At 36.8% G+C, this 13,005-nt stretch overlaps 1 protein-coding gene across 1 annotated transcript in view; it reads right to left on the bottom strand.

Moving 5' to 3' along the window:
- Window positions 1-12,422, bottom strand: part of TIPRL (TOR signaling pathway regulator) — a 40,985-nt gene extending 28,563 nt beyond the window's left edge. The window contains exon 1 of the mRNA XM_002930787.4: window positions 12,106-12,422. Within this exon, the coding sequence (XP_002930833.4) occupies window positions 12,106-12,209 (104 nt within the window). The 5' untranslated portion in view covers window positions 12,210-12,422. The remainder of the gene's footprint in view (window positions 1-12,105) is intronic.
- Between the last annotated feature and the right edge of the window lie 583 nt (window positions 12,423-13,005).

Here is a 13,005-nt window from a genome sequence, read left to right as displayed (position 1 = left end):
CTACGTTGGTTAAATGTCGGACTCTTGATTGTGGCTCAGGTCATAATCTCAGGGCTGTGAGATCGAGCCCTAAGTTGGGCTCTGACTCAGCCCAGAGTCTGCTTGAGATTCTCTCTCCCTCTGCCTCTGCCCCTTCCCCTGCTCCCACACACACACTGTCTCTCTCTCTCTAAAATAAATAAATAAATAAATAAATAAATAATAAATAAATAAATAAAATCTTTTAAAAAATAACAATAAGACAGTCAAATTTATAGAATCAAACAGTGGAATGGTGGTCACCAGAGGCTGGGAGGGGAGGAGAAAATAAATCACTGATCAACAGACATAAATTTTCAGTCAAGCAAGATGAATAAGCTCAAGAGATCTGCTGTACAATGCTGTACCTATAGTTAATGTATTGTACACTTAAAAATTTGTTAAGAGGGGAACTACAAAAGACGCTGAATAGCCAAAGCAATCTTGAGAAAGACGACCAAAGCTAGAAGTATTCTACAAAGCTATAGTAACCCAAACAGTATGGTGCTGGCACAAAAACATACACAATAATCAATGAAACAGAATAGAGAGTCCAGAAATACACCCACATTTATGGAGTGCCTGGGTGGCTCAGTCAGTTAAGCTTCCGATTCTTCATTTCGGCTCAGGTCATGATCTCGGGGTCATGAGACTGAGCCCGACATCAGGCTCAGCAATCAGCGGGGAGTCTGCTTGGGATTCTTTTTCTCCCTGTTCCTCTTCCCCTTCCCCCACTTGAGTATGATTTTCCTCTCTCTCTCAACTAAATAAACAAATGTTTAAACCCACATTTATATGGTCATTAATCTTCAACAAAGGAGGCAAGAATATACAATGAGAAAAAAAACAGTCTCTTCAATAAATGGTGCTGGGGAAACTGGAAAATCACATGCAAAAAAGGAAACTGACCCACTTTCTTACACTGTACACAAAAATAAATTCAAAATAGATTTAGGGTCTAAATGTAAGACCAGAAACTATAAAACTCCTAGAAGAAAACATTAGGCAATAAGCTCCCTGACATCAGTCTTGCAATATATTGTGGATCTGTCTCCTCAAGCAAAGGCAACGAAATCAAAAATAAATAAATGGGACTACATAAAACTAAAAAGCTTTTGCAGAGTGAAGGAAACCGTCAATAAAATGAAATGGCAATCTACTGAACAGGAGAAGATATCTGCAAATGATATAACCGATGAGGGATTAATATCCAAAATACATAATCCAAAATACATACTCACACAACTCAATATAAAAAAACAATCTAATTAGAAAGGGGCAGAGCAGCTGAATAAACCGTCAATAAAATGAAATGGCAATCTACTGAACAGGAGAAGATATCTGCAAATGATATAACCGATGAGGGATTAATATCCAAAATACATAATATCCAAAATACATACTCACACAACTCAATATAAAAAAACAATCTAATTAGAAAGGGGCAGAGCAGCTGAATAAACCGTCAATAAAATGAAATGGCAATCTACTGAACAGGAGAAGATATCTGCAAATGATATAACCGATGAGGGATTAATATCCAAAATACATAATATCCAAAATACATACTCACACAACTCAATATAAAAAAACAATCTAATTAGAAAGGGGCAGAGCAGCTGAATAAACCGTCAATAAAATGAAATGGCAATCTACTGAACAGGAGAAGATATCTGCAAATGATATAACCGATGAGGGATTAATATCCAAAATACATAATATCCAAAATACATACTCACACAACTCAATATAAAAAAACAATCTAATTAGAAAGGGGCAGAGCAGCTGAATAAACCGTCAATAAAATGAAATGGCAATCTACTGAACAGGAGAAGATATCTGCAAATGATATAACCGATGAGGGATTAATATCCAAAATACATAATATCCAAAATACATACTCACACAACTCAATATAAAAAAACAATCTAATTAGAAAGGGGCAGAGCAGCTGAATAAACCGTCAATAAAATGAAATGGCAATCTACTGAACAGGAGAAGATATCTGCAAATGATATAACCGATGAGGGATTAATATCCAAAATACATAATATCCAAAATACATACTCACACAACTCAATATAAAAAAACAATCTAATTAGAAAGGGGCAGAGCAGCTGAATAAACCGTCAATAAAATGAAATGGCAATCTACTGAACAGGAGAAGATATCTGCAAATGATATAACCGATGAGGGATTAATATCCAAAATACATAATATCCAAAATACATACTCACACAACTCAATATAAAAAAACAATCTAATTAGAAAGGGGCAGAGCAGCTGAATAAACCGTCAATAAAATGAAATGGCAATCTACTGAACAGGAGAAGATATCTGCAAATGATATAACCGATGAGGGATTAATATCCAAAATACATAATATCCAAAATACATACTCACACAACTCAATATAAAAAAACAATCTAATTAGAAAGGGGCAGAGCAGCTGAATAAACCGTCAATAAAATGAAATGGCAATCTACTGAACAGGAGAAGATATCTGCAAATGATATAACCGATGAGGGATTAATATCCAAAATACATAATATCCAAAATACATACTCACACAACTCAATATAAAAAAACAATCTAATTAGAAAGGGGCAGAGCAGCTGAATAAACCGTCAATAAAATGAAATGGCAATCTACTGAACAGGAGAAGATATCTGCAAATGATATAACCGATGAGGGATTAATATCCAAAATACATAATATCCAAAATACATACTCACACAACTCAATATAAAAAAACAATCTAATTAGAAAGGGGCAGAGCAGCTGAATAAACCGTCAATAAAATGAAATGGCAATCTACTGAACAGGAGAAGATATCTGCAAATGATATAACCGATGAGGGATTAATATCCAAAATACATAATATCCAAAATACATACTCACACAACTCAATATAAAAAAACAATCTAATTAGAAAGGGGCAGAGCAGCTGAATAAACCGTCAATAAAATGAAATGGCAATCTACTGAACAGGAGAAGATATCTGCAAATGATATAACCGATGAGGGATTAATATCCAAAATACATAATATCCAAAATACATACTCACACAACTCAATATAAAAAAACAATCTAATTAGAAAGGGGCAGAGCAGCTGAATAAACCGTCAATAAAATGAAATGGCAATCTACTGAACAGGAGAAGATATCTGCAAATGATATAACCGATGAGGGATTAATATCCAAAATACATAATATCCAAAATACATACTCACACAACTCAATATAAAAAAACAATCTAATTAGAAAGGGGCAGAGCAGCTGAATAAACCGTCAATAAAATGAAATGGCAATCTACTGAACAGGAGAAGATATCTGCAAATGATATAACCGATGAGGGATTAATATCCAAAATACATAATATCCAAAATACATACTCACACAACTCAATATAAAAAAACAATCTAATTAGAAAGGGGCAGAGCAGCTGAATAAACCGTCAATAAAATGAAATGGCAATCTACTGAACAGGAGAAGATATCTGCAAATGATATAACCGATGAGGGATTAATATCCAAAATACATAATATCCAAAATACATACTCACACAACTCAATATAAAAAAACAATCTAATTAGAAAGGGGCAGAGCAGCTGAATAAACCGTCAATAAAATGAAATGGCAATCTACTGAACAGGAGAAGATATCTGCAAATGATATAACCGATGAGGGATTAATATCCAAAATACATAATATCCAAAATACATACTCACACAACTCAATATAAAAAAACAATCTAATTAGAAAGGGGCAGAGCAGCTGAATAAACCGTCAATAAAATGAAATGGCAATCTACTGAACAGGAGAAGATATCTGCAAATGATATAACCGATGAGGGATTAATATCCAAAATACATAATATCCAAAATACATACTCACACAACTCAATATAAAAAAACAATCTAATTAGAAAGGGGCAGAGCAGCTGAATAAACCGTCAATAAAATGAAATGGCAATCTACTGAACAGGAGAAGATATCTGCAAATGATATAACCGATGAGGGATTAATATCCAAAATACATAATATCCAAAATACATACTCACACAACTCAATATAAAAAAACAATCTAATTAGAAAGGGGCAGAGCAGCTGAATAAACCGTCAATAAAATGAAATGGCAATCTACTGAACAGGAGAAGATATCTGCAAATGATATAACCGATGAGGGATTAATATCCAAAATACATAATATCCAAAATACATACTCACACAACTCAATATAAAAAAACAATCTAATTAGAAAGGGGCAGAGCAGCTGAATAAACCGTCAATAAAATGAAATGGCAATCTACTGAACAGGAGAAGATATCTGCAAATGATATAACCGATGAGGGATTAATATCCAAAATACATAATATCCAAAATACATACTCACACAACTCAATATAAAAAAACAATCTAATTAGAAAGGGGCAGAGCAGCTGAATAAACCGTCAATAAAATGAAATGGCAATCTACTGAACAGGAGAAGATATCTGCAAATGATATAACCGATGAGGGATTAATATCCAAAATACATAATATCCAAAATACATACTCACACAACTCAATATAAAAAAACAATCTAATTAGAAAGGGGCAGAGCAGCTGAATAAACCGTCAATAAAATGAAATGGCAATCTACTGAACAGGAGAAGATATCTGCAAATGATATAACCGATGAGGGATTAATATCCAAAATACATAATATCCAAAATACATACTCACACAACTCAATATAAAAAAACAATCTAATTAGAAAGGGGCAGAGCAGCTGAATAAACCGTCAATAAAATGAAATGGCAATCTACTGAACAGGAGAAGATATCTGCAAATGATATAACCGATGAGGGATTAATATCCAAAATACATAATATCCAAAATACATACTCACACAACTCAATATAAAAAAACAATCTAATTAGAAAGGGGCAGAGCAGCTGAATAAACCGTCAATAAAATGAAATGGCAATCTACTGAACAGGAGAAGATATCTGCAAATGATATAACCGATGAGGGATTAATATCCAAAATACATAATATCCAAAATACATACTCACACAACTCAATATAAAAAAACAATCTAATTAGAAAGGGGCAGAGCAGCTGAATAAACCGTCAATAAAATGAAATGGCAATCTACTGAACAGGAGAAGATATCTGCAAATGATATAACCGATGAGGGATTAATATCCAAAATACATAATATCCAAAATACATACTCACACAACTCAATATAAAAAAACAATCTAATTAGAAAGGGGCAGAGCAGCTGAATAAACCGTCAATAAAATGAAATGGCAATCTACTGAACAGGAGAAGATATCTGCAAATGATATAACCGATGAGGGATTAATATCCAAAATACATAATATCCAAAATACATACTCACACAACTCAATATAAAAAAACAATCTAATTAGAAAGGGGCAGAGCAGCTGAATAAACCGTCAATAAAATGAAATGGCAATCTACTGAACAGGAGAAGATATCTGCAAATGATATAACCGATGAGGGATTAATATCCAAAATACATAATATCCAAAATACATACTCACACAACTCAATATAAAAAAACAATCTAATTAGAAAGGGGCAGAGCAGCTGAATAAACCGTCAATAAAATGAAATGGCAATCTACTGAACAGGAGAAGATATCTGCAAATGATATAACCGATGAGGGATTAATATCCAAAATACATAATATCCAAAATACATACTCACACAACTCAATATAAAAAAACAATCTAATTAGAAAGGGGCAGAGCAGCTGAATAAACCGTCAATAAAATGAAATGGCAATCTACTGAACAGGAGAAGATATCTGCAAATGATATAACCGATGAGGGATTAATATCCAAAATACATAATATCCAAAATACATACTCACACAACTCAATATAAAAAAACAATCTAATTAGAAAGGGGCAGAGCAGCTGAATAAACCGTCAATAAAATGAAATGGCAATCTACTGAACAGGAGAAGATATCTGCAAATGATATAACCGATGAGGGATTAATATCCAAAATACATAATATCCAAAATACATACTCACACAACTCAATATAAAAAAACAATCTAATTAGAAAGGGGCAGAGCAGCTGAATAAACCGTCAATAAAATGAAATGGCAATCTACTGAACAGGAGAAGATATCTGCAAATGATATAACCGATGAGGGATTAATATCCAAAATACATAATATCCAAAATACATACTCACACAACTCAATATAAAAAAACAATCTAATTAGAAAGGGGCAGAGCAGCTGAATAAACCGTCAATAAAATGAAATGGCAATCTACTGAACAGGAGAAGATATCTGCAAATGATATAACCGATGAGGGATTAATATCCAAAATACATAATATCCAAAATACATACTCACACAACTCAATATAAAAAAACAATCTAATTAGAAAGGGGCAGAGCAGCTGAATAAACCGTCAATAAAATGAAATGGCAATCTACTGAACAGGAGAAGATATCTGCAAATGATATAACCGATGAGGGATTAATATCCAAAATACATAATATCCAAAATACATACTCACACAACTCAATATAAAAAAACAATCTAATTAGAAAGGGGCAGAGCAGCTGAATAAACCGTCAATAAAATGAAATGGCAATCTACTGAACAGGAGAAGATATCTGCAAATGATATAACCGATGAGGGATTAATATCCAAAATACATAATATCCAAAATACATACTCACACAACTCAATATAAAAAAACAATCTAATTAGAAAGGGGCAGAGCAGCTGAATAAACCGTCAATAAAATGAAATGGCAATCTACTGAACAGGAGAAGATATCTGCAAATGATATAACCGATGAGGGATTAATATCCAAAATACATAATATCCAAAATACATACTCACACAACTCAATATAAAAAAACAATCTAATTAGAAAGGGGCAGAGCAGCTGAATAAACCGTCAATAAAATGAAATGGCAATCTACTGAACAGGAGAAGATATCTGCAAATGATATAACCGATGAGGGATTAATATCCAAAATACATAATATCCAAAATACATACTCACACAACTCAATATAAAAAAACAATCTAATTAGAAAGGGGCAGAGCAGCTGAATAAACCGTCAATAAAATGAAATGGCAATCTACTGAACAGGAGAAGATATCTGCAAATGATATAACCGATGAGGGATTAATATCCAAAATACATAATATCCAAAATACATACTCACACAACTCAATATAAAAAAACAATCTAATTAGAAAGGGGCAGAGCAGCTGAATAAACCGTCAATAAAATGAAATGGCAATCTACTGAACAGGAGAAGATATCTGCAAATGATATAACCGATGAGGGATTAATATCCAAAATACATAATATCCAAAATACATACTCACACAACTCAATATAAAAAAACAATCTAATTAGAAAGGGGCAGAGCAGCTGAATAAACCGTCAATAAAATGAAATGGCAATCTACTGAACAGGAGAAGATATCTGCAAATGATATAACCGATGAGGGATTAATATCCAAAATACATAATATCCAAAATACATACTCACACAACTCAATATAAAAAAACAATCTAATTAGAAAGGGGCAGAGCAGCTGAATAAACCGTCAATAAAATGAAATGGCAATCTACTGAACAGGAGAAGATATCTGCAAATGATATAACCGATGAGGGATTAATATCCAAAATACATAATATCCAAAATACATACTCACACAACTCAATATAAAAAAACAATCTAATTAGAAAGGGGCAGAGCAGCTGAATAAACCGTCAATAAAATGAAATGGCAATCTACTGAACAGGAGAAGATATCTGCAAATGATATAACCGATGAGGGATTAATATCCAAAATACATAATATCCAAAATACATACTCACACAACTCAATATAAAAAAACAATCTAATTAGAAAGGGGCAGAGCAGCTGAATAAACCGTCAATAAAATGAAATGGCAATCTACTGAACAGGAGAAGATATCTGCAAATGATATAACCGATGAGGGATTAATATCCAAAATACATAATATCCAAAATACATACTCACACAACTCAATATAAAAAAACAATCTAATTAGAAAGGGGCAGAGCAGCTGAATAAACCGTCAATAAAATGAAATGGCAATCTACTGAACAGGAGAAGATATCTGCAAATGATATAACCGATGAGGGATTAATATCCAAAATACATAATATCCAAAATACATACTCACACAACTCAATATAAAAAAACAATCTAATTAGAAAGGGGCAGAGCAGCTGAATAAACCGTCAATAAAATGAAATGGCAATCTACTGAACAGGAGAAGATATCTGCAAATGATATAACCGATGAGGGATTAATATCCAAAATACATAATATCCAAAATACATACTCACACAACTCAATATAAAAAAACAATCTAATTAGAAAGGGGCAGAGCAGCTGAATAAACCGTCAATAAAATGAAATGGCAATCTACTGAACAGGAGAAGATATCTGCAAATGATATAACCGATGAGGGATTAATATCCAAAATACATAATATCCAAAATACATACTCACACAACTCAATATAAAAAAACAATCTAATTAGAAAGGGGCAGAGCAGCTGAATAAACCGTCAATAAAATGAAATGGCAATCTACTGAACAGGAGAAGATATCTGCAAATGATATAACCGATGAGGGATTAATATCCAAAATACATAATATCCAAAATACATACTCACACAACTCAATATAAAAAAACAATCTAATTAGAAAGGGGCAGAGCAGCTGAATAAACCGTCAATAAAATGAAATGGCAATCTACTGAACAGGAGAAGATATCTGCAAATGATATAACCGATGAGGGATTAATATCCAAAATACATAATATCCAAAATACATACTCACACAACTCAATATAAAAAAACAATCTAATTAGAAAGGGGCAGAGCAGCTGAATAAACCGTCAATAAAATGAAATGGCAATCTACTGAACAGGAGAAGATATCTGCAAATGATATAACCGATGAGGGATTAATATCCAAAATACATAATATCCAAAATACATACTCACACAACTCAATATAAAAAAACAATCTAATTAGAAAGGGGCAGAGCAGCTGAATAAACCGTCAATAAAATGAAATGGCAATCTACTGAACAGGAGAAGATATCTGCANGTTAAGCTTCCGATTCTTCATTTCGGCTCAGGTCATGATCTCGGGGTCATGAGACTGAGCCCGACATCAGGCTCAGCAATCAGCGGGGAGTCTGCTTGGGATTCTTTTTCTCCCTGTTCCTCTTCCCCTTCCCCCACTTGAGTATGATTTTCCTCTCTCTCTCAACTAAATAAACAAATGTTTAAACCCACATTTATATGGTCATTAATCTTCAACAAAGGAGGCAAGAATATACAATGAGAAAAAAAACAGTCTCTTCAATAAATGGTGCTGGGGAAACTGGAAAATCACATGCAAAAAAGGAAACTGACCCACTTTCTTACACTGTACACAAAAATAAATTCAAAATAGATTTAGGGTCTAAATGTAAGACCAGAAACTATAAAACTCCTAGAAGAAAACATTAGGCAATAAGCTCCCTGACATCAGTCTTGCAATATATTGTGGATCTGTCTCCTCAAGCAAAGGCAACGAAATCAAAAATAAATAAATGGGACTACATAAAACTAAAAAGCTTTTGCAGAGTGAAGGAAACCGTCAATAAAATGAAATGGCAATCTACTGAACAGGAGAAGATATCTGCAAATGATATAACCGATGAGGGATTAATATCCAAAATACATAATACATAATATCCAAAATACATACTCACACAACTCAATATAAAAAAACAATCTAATTAGAAAGGGGCAGAGCAGCTGAATAGACATTTCTCCAAAGAAGACATAGAGACACATGAAAAGATGTTCAACATTACTGATCATCAGGGAAATGCAAATCAAAACCACAATGAGGGATTGCTTCACACGTGTGAGAATGGCTATTATTAAAAAGACAAGAAATAACAAATGTTGGCGAAGATGTAGAAAAAAGGGAACCCTCCTACACTGTTGATGGGAATGCAAAATGGTGCAGTCACTATGGAAAAGAATAAGGAAGTTCCCCCCAAAATTAAAAACAGAACTACCATACAATCCAGCAATTCTACTTCTGGGTATTTATTTGAACCAAACAAAAACACTAATTTGAAAAAAAGTATGTACCTCTATGTTCACTACAGCATTATTTACAATAGCCAAGATATGAAAGCAACCTAGGTATCCACTGAAAGATGAATGGATAAAGATAGATATAGATACATACACACCATACACACCATACTTCCAAGAAAAAAAGTACAAAGTTCGAATAAAGGAAAAGTTGTTAAGAACACAAATCTCATGTTAAGTGTTCCTACTACAATAAAACACAATTTTTACAAAGAAAATATTAAATACTTAAAAGATTTAATAAAATGAAGATTGAGTGTATTGGAATAAATATTCCATAAAAAACATCCAATTAAATAAATTTTAGCTACTTGACTGAATAATGCATACGAAATAATATAAGATGTGATTCTCTGCATTTTCCCCAATATATCTGGAGAAATCTGGTGGTCCTACAAAATATTCCAGTTATATATGTAAAATCATTAGTCACTAATTTACACTGCTAATCATCCCTTCAAGAGTCTCTTCCCTGGTCACTTCCCTCTGCCTAAATCTTACAATACCAGCGCGCCCTAGGGTATCATCCCATAACCCTTTCCTTTTCTTCTGGATAACTTCTACAAGATCTTAGTTGACTCCCAAGGCTCCAGGTATCAACCAGAAGCTGATGATTCCCAAACGTAAACCCAAGGAACGGTCATGTTCTTTGAGTTCCAAGATAAATGCTTACTGCATCTCCACTTAAGACCCCCCACAACTCACATTTCAACAATCTAAACTGTTCCTCTAGCCAACAACTGCCCCAATCTGCCCCTCCTCCTGTTTCTCACCTTGTTCAATGACGAACCTTCCCACGCAATAGCCCAAGCCAGAAATCTTGTCATCAGCATAGATTCCTTCTTCCTCCCTCCTCCTGTCAATTAGCCATTAAATCCAGGTACTCCCCTTCTAACTGGTCTCCTTACCCAGTCCTGTAGCCCTCCAATCCATCCTCCACATCACCTTCAGAGAAATCTTTCAGAGTGTACATCTGACAGTATCACTCCTTTGTACAAAATTACACCGGTGGTAGTCACACCAAATACAAAGTCCTTAGCCTGTCATACAAATTCTCTCAGTATCTCCACCCCCTGGGGCCTACCTCCCTCTTCCCATTTGTCCCCCTCTGGTACATCACGCTGCAGTCACACAGAAATGGTTCTTCAAACAAACCCAGGCTCGCACTCCCTCTGGCCTCCCGGCTTTACACGTGTCCCCTGACACCCCCAAACTCTGTCCAGATTCAGCTCAGGCATCACAAACGCCCCACAGCTCGCACCATGCCTGGCCTCCTGGCTTTACACATGCGCCCATGCCCACCCCATCCAACCGACTTTAACAAGATTCACCCTGGCATCCGAATTTCCCGGACGCCTTGTCCCTCGCAACGATCTCAAATAACCCTGCATATACATCTCTATCAGATATTCACACGGTATTATAATGGCCTTTTCTGTCTCTCTCATAAGACTGAATTCCTGGAAGCAGAGGCTCTCTCATCTCCTATATTTCAAGTGCCTGGCACAGCACCTGACGTGCTGAAAACCAAGCGCACGTATCATCCCCGTTATCAACCCCCAAGAAAACAGGTCACAGCCACGCAGAAAGAAACGGTCTAAGGGCGTCTCAGGCTGGGGCAGGTAGAGACCTTGGGCGAGGGCGAAGTCCACCAGCCCAGTCGTGCTCTGCTCAAACCCGCGCGGATTGACAGTTGCACGAACGCAGCGCCGGGCGAACCCCCACCGAAGGACAGGAGGTGGCCAAGGGATTCTCCCCCAATGTGGTTCAGGGTCCCGTCCTCACCGACGGAGCCTCCGCCCCGGCGAGGGTTGGGGCTGCGCGCAGCTCGCCCTGCCTCCCGCCCAGGCCCAGCTCCCCGGCCCGCGCCCCGAGTCCCGGAGCCTCACTTCTCCACATCCGCTGACTTCATGATGTGGGTCTTGGACGCCGTCAGCTTCCAGGGCCCGAAAGAGAAGTCCTGGTGGCTGCTCTGGAAGCCGTGGATCATCATAGCCGAGGCGGCGCCGGCGCGGGCCTCACGGAACAGGCTGGAGCAGCGGCGGCGGCGGCAGCGGCAGCGGCACGGCGGGCACCGGTTCCTCCGCCTCCGTCCGGCCCAGCCCCCTCGGCTTCCGAGCCGTTACCATGCCCAGCTCCTCCCCGCCCCGCCCCCTGCCGGCCGACCTGGACGCGGGCCCTCCTTTCGCCTTCACCGCCCCTTCGACTTTTGCTTCCGGGACCAGTTGCTAATGTTGCGTGACCCACGTCTTACGTCACGATGCACCGGAAAACAGAAAAGGGGAGAAACTGCTGAGGGGCGGGTCTTCGGCTGCAGGGGGTGTGGTCAGGGACGCACCGCCCCTCCCGGCGGACTCTTTGGATGACGTCATCTGACAGTATCTTACAGAACGCCGGAGAAGGCGAATTTGGCGAGATCTTTACAGACTTCGCAAAGCGCTGTCATTATCTCGCATGTTGGCAAATCAGTGTTCAGAGGAAATGTCCGATATTTTTCTGTTGAGACCAAAAAACAGAGTCCTTTAGCATTTAGGAGGTCCAGTACCGAGTGTTACATGATTCAAAAGTGGGCATCTAACTACTGTTGACTAAGATAAACTCCTATCAAAAATTCAGACTTCGGACAGTTCAAGACTTTCCTATCTAGATCCCTGGTATAGTGGAAGCAACATTGGAGAAACTGGTATTAATTCCATTTTTGCAGTGCTGTTTTGGGCATCCCTGAGCAAACTTCTAATGATTTTGGCTTCAGTTGCCTCAAAACGAGATGGCTTGATGTTAGGACAGCT

Source organism: Ailuropoda melanoleuca, chromosome 8, assembly GCF_002007445.2.
Source record: "Ailuropoda melanoleuca isolate Jingjing chromosome 8, ASM200744v2, whole genome shotgun sequence".
In the NCBI taxonomy this organism is placed as follows: Eukaryota; Metazoa; Chordata; class Mammalia; order Carnivora; family Ursidae; genus Ailuropoda; species Ailuropoda melanoleuca.
This window is presented reverse-complemented; position numbering and strand designations above follow the sequence as displayed.